General features: G+C 40.8%; 2 protein-coding genes across 13 annotated transcripts in view; one reads left to right on the top strand and one right to left on the bottom strand.

Moving 5' to 3' along the window:
- The first annotated feature begins 2,641 nt into the window (after window positions 1–2,641).
- On the top strand, window positions 2,642–4,911 carry LOC128855951 (phenylalanine--tRNA ligase beta subunit). Its single transcript, XM_054091216.1, has 5 exons — window positions 2,642–2,793; window positions 2,863–2,918; window positions 2,981–3,138; window positions 3,201–4,552; window positions 4,614–4,911. The coding sequence occupies exons 1-5, from the start codon at window positions 2,736–2,738 to the stop codon at window positions 4,763–4,765; spliced, it is 1,776 nt and encodes a 591-aa protein (XP_053947191.1). The 5' UTR covers window positions 2,642–2,735; the 3' UTR covers window positions 4,766–4,911.
- A 3,122-nt stretch (window positions 4,912–8,033) lies between these two features.
- The window catches only part of LOC128855952 (ankyrin repeat and KH domain-containing protein mask), a 34,194-nt gene continuing 22,854 nt past the window's right edge, over window positions 8,034–19,373 (bottom strand). For all 12 annotated transcript variants that reach the window (XM_054091219.1, XM_054091218.1, XM_054091223.1 and 9 more), the window contains 3 exons: window positions 12,290–18,120; window positions 12,067–12,225; window positions 8,034–11,827 (listed from right to left, as the gene is read on the bottom strand). In XM_054091219.1, coding sequence (XP_053947194.1) covers window positions 11,804–11,827; window positions 12,067–12,225; window positions 12,290–18,120 — 6,014 coding nt within the window. In that variant the 3' untranslated portion in view covers window positions 8,034–11,803. The remainder of the gene's footprint in view (window positions 11,828–12,066; window positions 12,226–12,289; window positions 18,121–19,373) is intronic.

The following is a 19,373-nucleotide window of genomic DNA, read 5'->3' on the forward strand; positions in this document are numbered from 1 at the left end:
AAATTGAAACGACAGGAACTTTCTTCTGATAACTTCGAGTTTATTTATTCAAAATAGTCCCTCTGGCCTCGATACACTGTTTTGCGCGATCTAAAATCTTTTCGAAATAATGTTTTAGGTCATTGACCGGAATATCCTTCGGAATGTCGGTACGAGCGTTTTGGATGGCCTCTACGGACCCAAAACGTTTCCTTTCATGGCCAAATGCATTTTTCCAAATAGGAAGAAGTCACAGGAATCCATATCAGGCGAATACGGTGAGTGATGGTTAAAATGCGATTTCTAGTCAAAAAATCAGTCACAAGAGTGGATCGACGAGATGGTGCATTATCATGCAATAAGCGCCAACTTCCTCCTTCGCGGTATTCAGGGCGAATTCGATGCAACAAACGCTTCAAAACCCACGAACTCCTCGTAGACAATTCCCTTGGAATCGTAAAAACAAATGAGTATCGACTTGATTTTTGATTTCTCCAAACAGGATTTTTTGAGTGGTGGGTCGTCTGGGGCTTTCCATTCGGCATTTTGACGCTTAGTTTCAGATTCATGTTGGAAACATCACGTTTCATCACCAGTTGCAATGTTGTAAAGGAAGTACTCGTCTTATCTCGCCTCTTTAATGAGGTTCCAGTCCCTTCTCTAAGCTATTCTTGTGTGGTTGAATCTTTCAAATATTAAATAAACACAATATTTATTCGCAATTTGCTCTATTTTACATTTTACTATTTCTCTTGAAGTATTATTATTATTATTATTATATTCAAGAAAAGTAGAGGAGATCCACTACTTTACATTTCTTGAAGTAAAAAAACATGTTGTTAAGTATTTTGTAATATACTATATTCATGCAATGATTTCTTATGTAAAGTTTGTTACATTTCCATACCTGAAAGATACTCATATATTTAAAAGTCAATAAAAATTGTAGGAGCCGGTAAAGGAACACTCAATATTTCACACGAATATATCTGATGATGAACGGTTCTCTAGACAAGGCTATTTTACTGGTGCGGCAGCCCTTGGTCGGGAAAAACTCGAGTCATTCCGGTATCGTAGAACCAACTGCCATGAGTATGGAATAAATATAGCTGATGTAAGGGTCTGCTGAATCCCGTTGTAAAATAAAATATATGTATAATATTTATTTGCAGCCGCCATAGCCGAAGAGGCTTTTGCGTAACCTCTATTCCGTAGTGGCCAGGTTCGAAACATCGGGCATGACAGAAACGGTTTTTTCCAATAGCGGTCGCGCATCACCATGCAAAGGCAAACATCCGACTGTACACCACAACGCACACCACAAATTGGAGGCAACAAAGAGTGAAAACGCCAATTATATATATTTAATATGTATTTCTTGTTACTTGTTGTAGAAGCATACAACTTTCAGCGAATTTTGCTAGATTAACAATCTTGTTTCTCCACATTAAACCCTCCAAGTCAATAAGTAAATTACTAGTAATATTAAAACGTTACAAATGCAACAAATACGACGTATTATAACTGTTGATACAAAGAAAGATCGAAGGGCGAAGCACAATTGACAGAAAAAAAATTACTTGGCTTGACAAAATCAAAGAGTGGACAAGTCTGAAATGAATTTGCTTACTAACAGAGGCAGCGAGAAACGGACACAAATTTAAGGGCATCATTAAAAATATGACCTGACAACCGCAAGATCAAAATAACGAAGGAAAAGAAGAAAAATCGTTCATTTCGCTTACCGAAATTTTGAAATTAACTTGGCTTCAGAATACCTTAATAAAATCTGCGCCAAACTTCGTGATGAAATGTATGTTCTTGGGCTTCTCTTTTGCCACTCAACCTTTTCTAAAGAAATACGCCGAGTAGAAACATTAAACAGCAGACACTTATACATAAACTCTAATTTTATATGCACCGCACTCAATGAAAGCTGTTTTATACATTTCACATTACTTTGGTTTTGAAAAATTTTAAACTAAAATTATTGTAGTGTGAAACGGAAGTTGAAAGCAGCTAACTGAAGCAAATTGTAAAGTAAATAACGAAGTGAAAACGAAATGAATTGAAACATAGCCCAGCCAAACACAAAGGTGAGACAGTTGCTGAAGCTTCGCAACCACGTAGTAATTTATGAATTACATACATTTTTACAAAAATTTAAGTACAACCCGCCACCACAACCCTATATTTTCCTACCATACCATATTTTCGAAACTTTAACAATTCCGCGTACTTGTCGCCAAAATGATTTTACAGTATTTCCGCTTATAAGCACTAGAAAAACTAAACGAAAAAAAGAAAACACCGAAAAATTGAACATCTCGCTTACAGAACTATAATTTAATTTTGTACTCATCCCTACGAATAAGTTTATGCCTGAGATTGATAAAATTGAGCATTACTATTTTCGCCTCGCTACAACGACCATTCTATCCAAAATGGCAACCTTTTTTTAAATTACTAAGCAATTCGCACATAGTTTAAATAAATAAACTCTAAATTTTTTCCTGCTTTGGACATTTATTTAATTTAAGGTTAATCTGTTATTTTATCTGGGAATATATTTTAATATGCAAGCTACTGACAAGTATTTCTAACACCTGCATGCAACTCTGTGCGCAGAGTGTGTGTTCAGTCAAAGCCAGCTAATCTAGTTGGAATAATTTGTCAAAAATTCGTTTGTACCGTAGCCCCCGCATGCGTGGACATTTGTGTAGAAATCCAATTATACATTGTGAAGTTATTGAAAAATGCCAACCATCGGTGTAAAGCGAGATTTACTCTTCGAAGAGCTGGGCCAAAAATATAGTGAGTGACAATGTTACATATTCGAATAGTTTGAAAGATAACAGAAACTTTTAATCTACTTTCCCGCAGCTGACGATGAGTTCCAGCAGTTGTGCTTCGCTTTCGGTCTCGAGCTGGATGAAGTCGTAAGTAATTGAAGAATTTATTAGCGATCTTGAAATAATTTTATGGAACGTTTTTTTGACAGACGACAGAGAAGCAAATGCTAACCAAAGAACAGGGTGATGTAGCTGCATTGGTCAATGCCTCGGAGGAGATTATTTACAGAATTGATATTCCCGCTAATCGGTATGACTTGCTGTGTATGGAAGGCTTGGTAACATCATTGCTAGTTTTCCAGGGCAAGTAGGTTTCTGTATTTCATTATGAAAGTAATTGGTTGTGATTATTTTTGGTTTTATTTAAAGAATAAAGCCACCGAAATTCAATTTTGTGGAACCAGCGCAGCGACAAGTTCTTAAAATTCTACCCGAAACTGCACAAATTCGTCCTTTCGCTGTGGCCGCCGTTTTACGAAACCTCACCTTTAATAAGGATGCGTACGACAGTTTCATCGAACTGCAAGATAAGTTACATCAAAATCTCTGTCGCAAACGCTCTCTAGTCGCAATAGGTACTCACGATTTAGACACGTTACAAGGCCCATTTACATATGAAGCCCGTGCGCCAGACAACATAGAATTTATACCGCTCAACCAAACGAAAAAACTGAACGGGCATGGCATAATGGAGCTGTATTCCACCCATGCGCAACTGAAACAATACTTACCAATTATTCGCGACTCTCCAGTGTATCCAGTTATCTACGATGCTAAGGGAGTAGTATTATCAATGCCACCCATCATCAATGGTAATCATTCAAAGATCACTTTACAAACCCGCAATGTCTTCATCGAATGTACGGCTACGGATCTTACCAAGGCAAAAATTGTGCTGGACACTTTAGTGTGCATGTTCTCAGTACATTGCAGCGAAAAATTCACCGTCGAGCCTTGCGATGTGGTGCAACCAGATGGTTCTGTGTTTAAATATCCGGAACTAGAAGTGCGCCAAAAAGTGATATCGGCGAAAAAGGCAAACGCCTACATTGGCATACAGGAAAAGCCCACAAGTATTGCTGACATGCTCACGCGCATGTACCTCGAGTCTGAAGTGGCAGAAGGGGGCGACAACATACTAGTGCGAATACCGCCTACACGCCACGATGTCTTGCATGCTTGCGATATTTACGAGGATGTGGCGATTGCTTATGGCTATAATAATATAAAAAAATCATTGCCCGCTTTCATGCATATAGCCAAGCAATTTCCGTTGAATAAACTAACTGAGCAATTGCGCGAACAGGTGGCCCAGGCAGGTTTCACAGAAGCACTCACTTTTACGCTATGCTCACGCGACGACATCGCGCGCAAACTGAACAGATCGATTGACAGTATAGCTGCAGCACATATTGCAAATCCCAAAACACTGGAATTCCAAGTGGTGCGCACCACTTTGTTGCCGGGATTGCTTAAAACGCTGGTAGCCAATCGCAAAATGCCGCTCCCACTGAAATTGTTCGAAATTGGCGATATTGTGGTGGCAGATGATGAGACCGAAGTTGGTGCGCGTAATGAACGTCGTCTTTGTGCGGTTAACTGTAACAAATCTGCTGGCTTTGAAGTCGTGCATGGACTGTTGGACCGCGTCATGCAATTGCTGGAAGTGCCATGGAAATCGGGCAGTCAAATGCACGGATATCACTTGCAAGCGGCTGATGGTAAGAGAAGTCAATAATTCTTTTTTTTCCATGGCATAAAAAAATGTGTTTTGTTTTTTAGATCCCGCCTATTTCCCTGGTCGCTGCGCTAGTATTATGCTTAACAATGTGGCTATCGGCCGAATTGGTGTACTTCATCCCACAGTACTGCAAGCTTTCGAACTAACCACTCCCTGCTCTGCAGTAGAATTCAACATTGAACCTTTCGTCTGACAGAGATATCAGGAAGTGATGAATCATTTGCTAAAGAAGTAAAATGATGAATGGATTTGCTTAAAGCAAAAACCCTGGAAAAAATAAATTGAAAAAATATACCTCAATGGAAAATATTTAATAAAGCTTGAAGCAGGTTTATTTAAGATGATTTTTCTTTCTTATGTGGGGGCAATATTAATTCGACATTAGTAGCATCTTTCGCACTATAATAGGGCGACGTTTTTATTTTTTGATTCCACAAAACAATTGCCATCAACAGAAAAAAAACTATCAAAAATCAAAGCGAATCAAGCCATTTTTAACTTAGCGCCCAAATTAGATGGGCTACAAAACATAATATCGTTTTTTTTTTTAATTCTGACAAAAAGTTTGTAATTTTTATGAAAATTTCTTAATTTTTTTTTGTTAATTTTGTATACGAAGTCTCATGTTATTATATAAACTATATATCATAATTTTTGTTGTAATATGAAGAACTGCATTTGTTAAAAGTTCAAAATGGTTTAGAAAAAGAGTAGCCAGAGGAAGTTTAATCCAGTTATGTTCCTATTTTAGATGTTTTATGGAGTAACGGTAAACATAAAATAATACTTTTAATGTTATGGTTGTTATAAATAAATATTTTCCATAAATCTGACAATTCTTGGCCGGATATAAATCTGAGTCTGCCCGGTAACGTACCGTCGACTGTCGTAGGCATTCTTATTGACGGTTGTGGTTATAGCAGTTTATCAAGCCTTGCCGGATACGGTGAAGTCAGCGGTTGAAATATGCTGTTTCGACGCCGGATGTCCAAAGAGGGAGGGGTATTAGATGAGTGGGCTTAAGGAGGCACGTGAATAGGTCATTAGTGTAGAGCTGTTAGAGTACCTTCACAAGCCGGACATACATATGTGGAGCATGTCAGATTCGAATCTGGATAGATAGGAGTTTAGTTAGATCGATTTGAGGGTTGCACTTCGACTTCAGGATCTTTTGTGCCCTCTGCTCATCACAGTACCTCATCCAGACCCGGTTTTGCTGAGCGTATATGCCTTTCTTCTATAATTGGTCGATAAGTCTCAACCTTCTCCGCTTTATAGCGCCACATTCAAGGAAAATATGTATTTTAGTCTCCGAGGATTGGTCGCAAAATCGAGAAAAATCAGTTAATCATATCCCGACCTTGTGCACATGACTATGCAGTCTGTAGTAACCTGTGAGAATGCTCCTTAGAGAGGGCTATGACGGCTCTTCGCCACTTATGGCCTGCCTATATGCTGAGACATTGCGCACTACCACGAACGCCATCAAAATTGGAAGTAACCTCTCGGAGCCGTTCGATACCAAGCGAGGTTTCAGGCAAGGAGATTCTCTACCTTGTGACTTTTTCGGCCTGTTGCTGGAAAAAATCTTTCGCGCTGCCGAGCTAAACCGCACTAGTACTGTCTTTCATAAGAGTACCGTATTACTAGCATATCCCGATGACATGGACCATATCGGCGAAACCAACCGCGCTATATGTTCGGCATACTCCAGTTTAAAGAGAGCAGCGAGCAATGTGGGTCTTACGGTGAATGAGGGCAAAACAAAGTAGCTGCTGTCAACACCAACACACAAGGAGTATTCGCGGCTTGGACAATATGTCAGTGTTGACAACCAACAATTCGAAGTTGTGAAGGACTTTGCCTAACAACAGGAATGAGACGAGAATAACTCAAAACCATCAGTCGTCCTCTTTGTCGATATCCTTTAACGGTAGGCTCAGGAATCGAATGATTTCGACCGGAAGGTCCCAGATTTATGAGCGATCAAGAACTGTCACTCCTGCAGCATTCGCGTACATGTATGGGAAATGCTTATGCTGCTGCAACAACAAAAGTGGAATGGGATTTAGAGGTGTTATTAGATCTTCGAGTTGGCATTCCGCCCAGTAAACATTACACACAAGTAAAATAGTGAAGCTCGAAGCATTGATTTTTAGTAAAATCCCTGTAAGAAATTTGATCGGGAAAACAGCATTTAAGTGATGTTTGGCGCAAAAAATGTATGTAAAAATTCAAACTCATCTTCACATAAGAGGTTAGGGGTAGTCAGAATTTTCAAAAAATTGATTTTGTTTTGTTTTGCATTTTCTGAAAGTATAATATCTTAAAAAAATTGTGTGAAAATTTTAAGTAAATCCGACAAATACTTTTCGAGTTATTCAACAATTAACAAAGGGCGCTCGGGCGCTCCGGAGCGTTCGAGAGCAATTATGTAGCTGGATGGGGCACGTATGAAAGTGGCAGATAAGCGCTCTAACGATGACACTAGAGAAGGTACGTAGGCAACAGCAAATCGATATTTTGAAAGCTGCTATGACGGCGGAAGAACTATTATATGGCCCAGGAATAGATAGCACAGAGTAAGTAGTTAAATAATTCGTATAACTCTACCTAAATCGATAGCAAAACTTAAATTGCGTATTTTTCAAAACTATATTTTTGGAATTGGTGATCACTCTACTCTAACTTAAAACCGCTTGGTAGATTTCAATAAAATCGAAGGATTTTTTTTTCAAAAAGGTCGATTTTTTTAAGCAATTAATTGTCGGTTTTTTTCTCGAAAATTTTTTCCTTAAAAATCAGGCTAATTTCTCTTGTCTTTTAGATGATCAAGGACTTGTGATGATCACCGCAAGAGATTTCTGGAGAAACGGGCTCCACACAAACAACGATAACTTTTACTATTAATTTTTTTTTTTTTGAAATTTTGCTAAAGTCAAGTCAAAACATGATGTATTAATGCTATGTTTTTATTTTTGTAAAATAAAGCAAGTGTGCCAACCTAAACCCCATCAATCAATATATCAACAGCTCTGGCTGGCTGTAGATATCTGTCTGTTGCAGGTCTCATAATGGTATCAAACTGGCACTTCAACCGTTTCACCTACCTACCCACCTAAAGCAATTGACTAGCAAAAAAAATTATTGAAAATAATTATTTTTTCGTGCCACGACCGATGCGCCTCGCTACAAGCAAAACAAGTATTTTTAGTTTAATTTAATTTTATTTATTTCTTTCTGTTTTTGTATGTTCATCAGTATAATCATTTTTATTACCGTTATTATACTGAGCGTAATTCCTATTTTCTGCTTTTGTGTGTAATATAATTCTTGTTGTTGTTTTTTAGCTTAAGTTTTTCGCTGCTGCGTCTGTTGTTCCGGTTGTGGTTTACTGTTCATTTGTTGCATATTTCATATTTTAAACTGTTGTTTAAGTTTAATAATATTTTTGTTATTACACCATTTATATATAGGGATTCATTTCTTAATATTTTGTTGTTTTTTTTTTTTTGTTTGTTTGTTTTGTTTTATATTATTTTGCTTTTTAATGTACCATTCGTACCATCAGTAGCATCGCTAATATAATCAATAATTGTAATTATAATATATTTATATAATATTCAGTAATTATAATAATAATTCATAGTAATCATTACAAGTATAGCGATAATAATAATAATAATAATAATCGTATTCAACGGCAATCATCATTATTATGTGGTTTTTTTGTTTTGTTTTTCTTTTTGTTTTTGTGTATATAGTAATAATTTTAATGTTTAGCGCGTAAACAGCAGTTACAGTAATCATTAATTATGTCCATGACATCATCATCATTGTTCTCATCAACATCCATCATTGTTATCATCAAATCAAACATCATTGCATGCATCCTCAGCATCGTTTCATGCAGTTCTGCATTTGTTTTGCAATCGCTGCGGGAATACGTGACAAGTGCGTGTGTGTGTGTGTGTTACGCACGCGCAGTTCTAAAATTTAAGTTGAACAATTTTGTGTTTTTTTTTTCTTTCTTTTTTGTTATTCTTTTACATTTTATTTGTTGCATTCGTTTATTATGAGTACTGTTTTCACGTCAGCGGTTTAGCGGTTTGGTGGAACTCAAACATTACAGATTATTTTGCCGCTCGTGAGCTGCTCTCCCTCAGCAATTTACTTAATTATCGCATAATGAACAATTGATTTTATGTAAGTTTAAATTTCTTCTCTTTTTTGTTTTTTTTTGCTTTGCTTTTCCATCAACTACAAATGTTTGTATGTATTTAAGCAGCGCGAATTCTGTTCGTTTACGTGGTCTGTTGTGAGTTTTTGTTATAACCTCTATTTTTTCATATTCATTGCAGTTATTTATTATGACCTACATTAGTATTAGTGTAATAAAGTGTAGGGCGAAGAAAAGCGCACGTGGGTTCTTGTTTCAATTATAATTTTTTTTTCATATAAGCGGAAAATCTGCACTTCTGCATTTTGAAAAACAAAACAACCGAAAAAAATATTTCTGCACATATGTGCATATGTATGTATGTACATATGCATGTGCGCATGTGCATAGACGCAAAGTGAAAGAACTGTTCAATATTAATTTTACGCATTTTTTGACCTAAATTTTATACTTTTTCTTTCTTATTTTTTTGTTTTGTTTTTGCCAAATATTTATTTTCGCAAGTATTCACGCTGTTATGCTATACTTTTTTTCTGATACTATTTTCATTTTACTTTTATTTTATTTTTTGACGAATTCATAGTTAAGCAGCAACTTGCATTGCTCTAGCACTGACATATGCATGTTTGTATGTATGTATGTATGTATGTATGTGTGTATTTTATGTGTAAATACGCGCCTAATCTTCTAGAGAGTTCCATTAATAAACTTGCATACTCTTTATGCATATTTGCAGAATAAATAGATAGGTATATAGTATGTATGTATGTATGTATGTTTGTATGTATTGGATGTATGCAAGCATATGCATATAGGATGATGCATATACAAATGTATGTATGTTTACTTATTGGTACTTAGAAAAACTAATGGCTAGCGGCAGCCCGCGTCAAGCAGACTATACACAATTTTTTTTTTGCTGTTTTTTGCTTTTTTTCGTAGTACATACAACCCACCGTAGCCGTGCTGGCACCTCAGAACGTATGCACGCACACAGTATGCACTTGTAGGAAACCAAAAATAATAACAAAATCAACTACAAACTAAATTAAGAAAATTTCCAACTGCCTTTGACCAAAATAAGTTGTACTTAAATGGATAAAAAGTGGCTAATGTTTACACAGCAGCTGCTTACAATTGACAACTGAACATTCTTCTGCGCATGTATGTATGTATGTATACACAACATACACGACGTTATGCCACCAAAGGCGCTATTAATTAATTTTTTACGATTAATAATTAGCAAATGCGCCTTAGAGTTGTTAAACAACTTACACAGCGAGAAAACCGGAATTTGTATTTATTTGTTTGTTTGAGGTTATTCGTGCACATCCATGCGGCACCAGTCAATCACTTACTGAGAAGCAAGCAATGCAACATTATACTCGTACCTCCAAATGTACAAGACATAGCAGCGAGCGATTGCTCAAGAGTGGGTATATTTTACGCCTGATGTAAATAACACCAAAAACACATTGAGGCATTTAGATATTTAGGTTGCATGGACGTTTTATTTTATTTGTGAATGCTGGGAAATATTTGAAAATAATAAAATATTATATTTACATATATATTCAAAGCATTTCAGCTTAAGCGCCAAAAACATTTCAACATTCGCAATAAAGCAAAATAGTAAAAAAAAAACATTACTTGCTCAAACAAAAACCGACCGCGCCCATTCCGAAACTGCAACTCCAATACGCACTAGAACTGTAGACAACAACGTTCCCACGACAGTCGGCTCTGCGTAACCGGAACGTCCCGAATTTACTTCAGCAGCATTCCCCATATATATGTACGGGGAATATTTATGCTGCTACAACAACAAAACAACAGTTATACGATCATTATATTATATAAAGCAGCAAACTTTTGTGCGGCCCATGACGTTCTGGCAGCAAAGCACGCTGTTGCGCCCATTCATGCATCAATATTACCTAGAGAAAATGCCGAAAATGCCAACTGAAAATGTAACAGCTCAATTCCTTGCGAAGTAATATTACTTGCGAAATATCCAAAAAACCCAGATGAGACAATAATTTTTTTTTGTTTTTTTTTTTTGTAATTTTCACTTTTTCTGCTTACTTGTTTGTTATTTTCTATATGAATTTCATCATTTCATGCATACAAATATATAGTTCAAATAATAGATAATAGTTTATAATGTATGTGGATATAGGCAAAAGTAACTAAAATCTAATAAAAGAAAATTCTAAATTTTACAAGTGCAAACCGATAGTAAATTCGCCATAGTTGCGCACTCGTCGCGCTGGCCCATTTACGTGCAACGCGAATAATATGTAAATATGTATATAAACTATATGTGGGTGGAGTGTGGTGGAGCAAACACACAAGCATTTCCCCCAACATATGCCAATACAATAATTAATAAATGTTGAAAAAGTTCGTTTAAATTGAGCGCGTTGCAAACTCGTTTCTGCTCTTTTGTTTTCATCCCTTTCCTTTGCTCTCCTTCTTGTTTTTGTTTGTTGTTGTTTAAGTTTCGTTTTTTTTTTGTTTTTGCTTTTTTTTCGTACGCTTCACTTTCTTTGCTCGTCTTTGAGCACAAATGAGCGATAAAAGAAAATATTTCAATCGTTTTTTGTTTTTGTTTGTTATCGATTTTATGTTAAAGTAATTGAATTCTCTCTGATGTTGTTGGCTTCTGTTTTCATTTTAGAGTAATTATTATGTATTTTTTCATTTAATATTCATATTCATTCATTTCTTTTCAGCTTAATCCAAAGATATATACGTATATACGCGTAGGGTAGCTAAGTATGTATGTAGATATGGGTATTTTGTTGAGTGCGTGTATATATGTGTATATGTGTATATGTTGTAATAGTAGCATTTGTTGTTTATGAACTCTCGCTTGCTTCGCTTCCTTACTCCCCTCCTGGCCGCTTATACTGCTGCCGACTACACCACAAATATTTAATTAAATATTCATTTTAAAACTTTTGATGACAATTTGACGCCTTCTTGCTTCTGCTTCGGCTGGTACTGCTGCTGGTAGGGTGGTTGTTGTTGCAGCACATTAAAGCATCAGTTGGCCCAATTGTGCCACATCTAAACAAAGCAAAGAGAACAAAAAATAAATTAATTTCTTGAGCACCAATCATGGAATTGACGATTTACTCGTTTAGAGATATATTTTATTTCTTTTTAGCAATTTTGATTTATTCCAAGTTATGCTAGCTCTGATTTTGAGAAAACTACTAAAAATTTAAATTTCTGGCAGCCCGATCGCATTTGTTGTAATTGCATAGCTTTAGTAAAAGTAATTTTAGTTATCCGCCTCAACTCACCTGCTTGTCGTGGTCCCACGTATCCAACTTGTCCGGCATCGCATGCTGCATTTCCGAACCTTGCCCCATATATTGATAGCCATAGGGTGGCATTAGGTTCATCGCTGTATTCTGATGCATATTATGCGGTGGCATTGAGCCGTGATAGTCCATTGGCATCTGTAAAAAATCATCATTGACATTTAACCTTCCGGCTTGAATTGTCTCCTAACTGTGTACTTACAATGAACTGATCTTGATGATGATAGTCGGCGGGACCACCTGTCGGTCCGCCCATGCCACCCAGCCCACCACCAGCTGCGGCGCCACCGTAAAAACGATATTGTTGTTTCATCCAATTCGAATGTTGTTGCGGTTGTTGTGGCGGACCTGCTTGTGGCGGCTTATCCATCATCCAAGGACCGTGCATGAGACCAGTTACAGCTGCAGGCATGCCAGAGCCCATGCCGTCGTCCAAACCTGAACCCGGCATGCCACCACCGCCGCCCAGATTCATTGGGTAGTTGTTGCATTTCCATGAGGCGCGTTCGGTGCCTATGGGTCGTGGCATTTTACGCATATCATCTTGTTGTTGTTGCTGCTGCTGTGCGGTCACATGTTGTTGCAGCAGACTACTGCTAACTGCGACCTGATTGGGCGACATTGCAGCCGGTGAGTTGTTGCCCGCCCCACCCATTCCACTATTTTCCAAATTCAGCACATCCATATAACTGCCATACCAACGCGGTGCGGCAGCATTTGGCGCTTGTGGTACATTTTGTGGTTGGGACTGAGCACGCGCACCGGGAGCCAAATTACAACCCGGCGCCAAAGATTTGCCTGAAGGGAAATTCGGATTTGTCTGTGGTGGTTGATGTTGTTGATGGAAAATACCACCGCCCAACAAGGGCTGCTGCTGTGGTGGCTGTCCGATTGTTTGTTGCATCGATCCCATATTGCCAGCGCCGCCACCACCCGGTCCACCAAAAGCTGTGTTACGCATGTTGAGGCGCGATAGTGGATGGTTGCCATTGCCACCGGCACCACCCACGACTCCGCCACCCACCACACCGGTATGCATTTGCATGCCATAAGGGGGCTGCATTTTCACGTGATGCGCGTTGCTGGTGATGTTCAATTGTTCATAGAAACGATTCAATGATGGCTCGCCGATGGCACCAGGTGGTCCATTGTTGTTGTTGCGCGTTGAATGGTTGGGGCCGATGGGACCGAAGTTCATAGTAGGCTGTTGCGTGCTGGCGGCACTGCCATCAAGTGCACCGACGTTGCCTGAAGGTGGTGTATGTGAGGCATTCACTATACCGGATCTGTGCTGCTGGTTAGTATTTGGTGGCGGGCGTTGTATTGCCAGGCCACTTGCAGGCATATTCGATGAAGTGACGTTGTTTGAGCTCATGGAAGTGTTCGTCGACGGCGGTTGGCCAATCGGGGCAGGAGGTTTGATCACACCTGGTGAAATGTGTGACTCTGCGTTGCCTTGCGAGGGTAGCTGCAAATCTTTGGCAGCGCCACTTCCTCCACCTAAACTTAGGCCCATATCCACGCGATCTGCAATATTTGCGGTAGTAATAGAGCCATTATCGCCACTTGATACCACCGAAGATACGGTATTCATACCGGGAGAAGAGCGAGCTGTTGAGGTGGCGCCCGACATACTTGTAGCAAGCATACTGTGGCTCGATGGTGGCACTACATTGGCTGCGCTACCAACTGGTAGCTGGTGGCTGCCTATCGGTGCGGGCATCACACTGCTGGGCGGTGAAGTGGAGTGGCTCGAGGAAGCTTTGGAGCTACCGCACACTGGTGAATTCAGTATATTACGATTGTAACCGGGCGCCTTGGAAGCATCCGCTTTGGGTAGCGGGTCACTAACCAGCGCCGATGGAGAGTTATACATCTGGACGTTATCGCCCCATTGCGTTTGGTAATTGAAGAAGAGTGTGTATTCGTTGCTAATTTTCGAAGCGAGCTGTGCCCCAAAGCTGCCAGCTGTTGCGTTGTTGAGTCCCGCTTGATTGGCATTATCCGAGCTCGTGCCACCGGAATTGCTTGTGAGCTCAGCACAGCTGATTACAAGGTGCTGCTGGCTATCTGGAGCGGTTCCTACTGGTGGTTGTGTTGATGTAACAGCGGCCGAATGCTGCTGCAGTTGAGTTGCTTGCGGTTGTTTCTGCGCCTGTTGTATTTGTGTGGGCTGCTGATGCGACTGCAGTGTCGATGTAGCGGTTACTGCTGGAACAGGTGAGCCTACATTCCGTTTGTTTGGTGGTCCGATTGGCGTGACTGCACGCATACCAGGTGCAGCCGCAAATGTTGCCGTCGATGTTGTAGTCGTAGTGGTTGTGCCTGTGATTAAAGTTGTCGCTGATGCCGTGGTAGTAGTAATAGCGCTTGACACGACCGTATTTGCTGCGGAAACTGCGGCGGCGGCCGCAGCTGCTGCTGCTGCAGCTGCAGCGTTCACAGCGGCCACTTCGGCAGGATTGAAAACTCCAATGGGGCCGGACAGCGCATTGTTTGAGCTATTGCTGTTACTGTTGTTGCCTGCGCCAGCACCAAGCTGCGGCAAGGCAACGGAGCTGCTCGGTACGGGTTTGCCACGACCATAAGGCGCACTTGCACCAATGCGACCGGTACTGACACCGTCACCAACTTTCTTTGACGGTGAATACGCGGATGTAGCGACACTTGTGCTGACGGTGCCACTTAGTTTGGCAGCGAAGGTCTGCGTGTTAACAACGGTGTTACTGCCTCTTTCGCCACTGCTTGTGTGCTGCTGTTTGGTTGTGATGCTCATCTTCTGCACATGAATTACACTGCCGCTGCTACTATTTCCATGGCTAGAAGCTGTGGATTTGTTGCTGCCTGCCGCATTCGACATATCTTGGGATTTAAGCTTCTGCGTGCTACCGATTGAGGACTGCGACTGGCTGCCACGACTTCCCGGTTGTTGTTGTTGTGAGTGAAATGATGATTTGCTAGCCTGCGAGCGACTGGAACTAGATTTGCCGCTGCCTCCACTGGACTGGGATTTACCACTTTTACCGCTGCCAACACCAACACCTTTGGACGCGCCAACAGCGCCACCGGAAACACCACTACTATTGGCGGACTGAGAACTGCCGCCGTTACCTGTATTGCCTGCATGTGTTGCAGTCGTTGATACCGATGATGACGTCGACGAAGCTGTGGATGCGGCAGATGACTGTGTTGCGGTGGCAGTTTTGTTGTCCCACGTGCCCACGCTTAGAGGAAGAGAGGATGCCTTTATGCTGGTGTTGATGCGCGGCAGCATCTGGAGTATGTCCACGTCGGGGTCCTTGATGAGTGCCAATATAAGCATGTGAGCCTGTTTCGTGGCATCCGTCTGTCCTTTTATGGTAATGCTTCGTTCAGACTGGTTTTTGCCTTGTTTCTCTACCTCAATATGGGCACCTGTGGTGGCGCGTATTGCGTTGATGTTACTGCCGGCGCGACCAATAACACGTGAAATTGCATTTACTGGGACCTGCACCTTCTTGCAGGTCATTTCGGTGGCGGCAGCAGGAACGGTTGTTGTGGTGCCTCCATTGCCACCTCCAACAGTGCCAGCGGAGGCAGTGCTATTGGCGCCTGTAGATGCTGATGAAGCACTTGTCGAGGCGCTGGTCGTTGATGAAGCGGCACTGCTCTGTTGTGTGGAGCTCTTACGTACCACCTCCTTCCAGCCGTCTTCGCCGCGTTTTGGCGCGCTCGACTTATGCTGCGTAGCTGTGCCCGTGACATTGTAGTCTTCGTGCTTACCACTTTTGACTTCGTCATTCCCTACGGAAGCGCCACCGACAATGTTGCGCGTAGCAGAGAAAATGAGAGATTTGCGCGTGGATGTAGCGCTGCTGCCGCCACAACCTCCGCCGCCAGCTGACGTATGTGCTGTATAACTGTTGGAATCGTGCAATTTGTCTTTGTCACCTTTTGTTTTCTCGATGGCTGCATGGTGATGTTGCTGATTTTGTTCGCGCTCACGTTGTGATTGACGAGTATTGCTGGATTGTGTTTCTTTAGGCGCAAGGTTTTCCTTCTCGCGTTGCTTGGTGCTGTCGCGTTTCTTGTTCGCCTCCTCTTTTCGCAAGCTAATCTGTTGCATTTCAGCCTTTTTGCTTGCTACAGCAGCGCCAATTGACTTTGCCGCGGCGAGCGTATTCGCTTCTGCGGTCTGTGCGCCACTCTTTTTCGTAGGCCCATTACTACCTTTTACTGGCATCAGCTCCTGCTCACGCTCTTGCTGTTTCCGAGCAGAAGCAGACTGTTTGGTCGCGCTTCTATTTGACTGAGTTGGAACATCTTCCGCAACTGCACTCGCTGCTGCCAGATTTGCTTGCTGTGCGGTATTGCTGTCATTGCTGGTATTCCTTTGCTGTAGTTGTTGTGATACATTTTTCGGCTTCTTTTTATTTTTAGCAGCCCTTCCATTATTATCTCCCTCACGCTGTTGGATATTGTTATTGTCATTTGCAATGCTGTTGGCAATAATAATAGTCTTTATTTCTGTGCTCGAGCACGAGCCTTGGTCGATGCCGGAGTCACCTTCCTCGCGGTAGTTCCGCGCGATTTGATTATCATCCTCATCTTCAAGCCCATTTTCTTCGTGATCGCTGTCGTCGTCTTGATCCGAGTCTTTTTCGTCGTGGTCATTTGAACCAGACATTTGACTGCCACCGTTGGCGCCTTCCATTTGTCGGCGTTTCTCTTCTTTCTTTTCCAACTTCTTCTTCTTCTTTCGCTCACGACGACGCGCCGCAGCGGCTCTACGACTCTCTTCGCGCGTACGCTCATTATCAAGTTCTTTGAGTAGTATGGAAGCATTTTGGTTGGCCTTCACCGCCTGTGCCTCCTTAGCTGCGCGTATGAATTTCATGCAATCGAAACACTTTTCGGATAATTCCTTATCACTGATTGTGCTAATGAAACGACTCATCTCCTGATCGGAGGGGAATTGAGTCACATACTGCACCATCCATTTTACCACTTTGGTGTGACCCTTGCGAAAGGCCGCCATTAGACACGATACACGACGGTTATCCTGCGAATCAATGTCTGCTTGATGACTATATAATATCTCAACGACGCTCAAATGGCCACCATGTGCAGCCAGCCAGAGTGGTGAATTGCCCTTTTTATTCTTTACTTCGACGGCCGCTCCTCGCGACAACAGCAACTCCACGAACTTCAAGTGTCCTTTATCAGCTGCAATGGTAAGTGCAGTATCACGTGATGTCGGTACTGGGGCTGCATTAACATCGGCGCCTTTGTCCAGTAGTACACGACCCACATCAATATACCCACCAGAGGCTGCCTCCATAAGTGGTGTTAGTCCGGTTTTGGCGCGATGCTCGACATTTGCTTTGCGGTCCAGCAATAAGCTCACCACTTCGTGGCGACCTTGAAAGCATGCGAGCGTTAGTGCGGTATTACGGTTAGTCTCGATTTGCGCGTTTATATCAGAACCCTGATCCAGCAATAGTTTAACCGCGGCTGTATGGCCATTCATGGCGGCCAGCATTAAAGGCGAAATACCCAATTTGCTACCGGTACGTGAATTTATTTCTGCGCCATGGTTCAGTAACAGTTTTATAATATTTACATATCCACCACTGGCTGCCAAACTGAGTGGTGTATAATCGGAAACATTGCGATGCTCCTTATTGGCGTTGTGTTTAAGCAAGAGTTCGACTACCTCGTAGCGACCGCCAGAACAGGCCAGCGAAAGTGGCGTGTCCTTGGTGCGTTCCGACTGTGCCTCCAACTCGGCACCATGTTTCAATAGTATTTCGACTACCTTCTCATGACCAGCTGTGGCAGCTAGTATTAACGGCGTGAAGCCTTTCTTGTCTCTATGCTCAATATTCGCATTACGGTTGAGCAGCAGTTGAACGAGTTCCTCATGACCACCGGCGCAAGCTAATGTCAACGCGGTATCGTGATTTGAATCGGTTTCCGAGTCGACGTCGATGGTCTTATCGAGTGTGGTAGTGGCAACGGTTTGTTGGTATTGTTGCTGATTCGTGGTGTTAGCTGACGGGTAAAAAAAAATTCAAAAATTGGCGAACCAAGAATTCTCAAATAAATATTTTTAAATCAAAACAAAAGTCTTTAAAGAAAGATAAGGCACAATATAATTTAAGGATAACTGAATAAATTTGTTAGAACTTTTTTTTTTTTTTGATATGTAAATACATTAGGACGGGGCTTGCAAACTGGTAAAACGTTAAATTCTGCATATTATTGTGACTTTTTAGAGCAGCTGAAGGAAAAAATTCGTGAAAAAAATACCCAGTTTACAAAAGAAAAAAATTCTTTTTCATATGGACAATGCACCGTGTCACAAGAGCAATTTGACAATGGCTAAAGTGGCCATGAATTAAGGTTCCAATTGCTGGAGCATCCACCGTGTTCACCAGATTTGGCGCTTAGTGACTTCCATCTAAAAAAATGTATGCGTGGAAAGCGTTTTTCATCAAATGATGAGGTCATAGCAGCTGTGGAAGCGTATTGTGCAGCCCTTCCAGATTCTCACTTCAAATATGGAAAACAAATGAATTGAAACAAATATATTGAAGTTCAGGGAGACTATACTAAGTAAAAATTTATATTTCAACCCATAAAATTGGGTTTTTCTTATGGAACCGCAGAACTTAATGTGCAACTTAGTATGTATTATCGAACCATTTGCGCAAAATTATCATATGTGCCAAAAACCAAATTTCACAGGAGAGCGTTTTTACTACTTTTCTGTGCTTTAGCCTGCAAATTTTACATGCGCTTAGATAATCAACTTATAAACTAAAAATTGCTCATTTGCAAGTGTGCAATTTCTGAAAAAAAAACACAAGCTTTTGATATCATACACAATAATTTCGCTCACTGTATACATTTTTTATAACGGTACACATACATAGTAACAGGTTATACATTTCATATATAAAATCTCATCGGTTTTGCTCAAATTCAGCGCTTAACGTAAAGCAATTTCAATTTTTTCTTGATCTTTTTTATCCTGAACGATGTCTGTCGATCGCTGTAAAAAAACAAACATGTTTTTCTAATAGTTCAATTTGTCCCACTGTGTCGTAGGATTTTTTGTTTTTAAGGAGAAGAATCATCATCTTTACTACGCGGTTTCGGTTGCCAATCGCCCCGACCTAACATATGTATATACGTACATATGTGTATGTGAGTAGGTAATCACGAAGAATAGAAATATATAATACATATATGGTCATGAGGGGTGTGTGCATTACGAAAAGAAGCGTATATTAAAAAAAAAT

Source organism: Anastrepha ludens, chromosome 2 (genome assembly GCF_028408465.1).
Source record: "Anastrepha ludens isolate Willacy chromosome 2, idAnaLude1.1, whole genome shotgun sequence".
Lineage (NCBI taxonomy): Eukaryota > Metazoa > Arthropoda > Insecta > Diptera > Tephritidae > Anastrepha > Anastrepha ludens.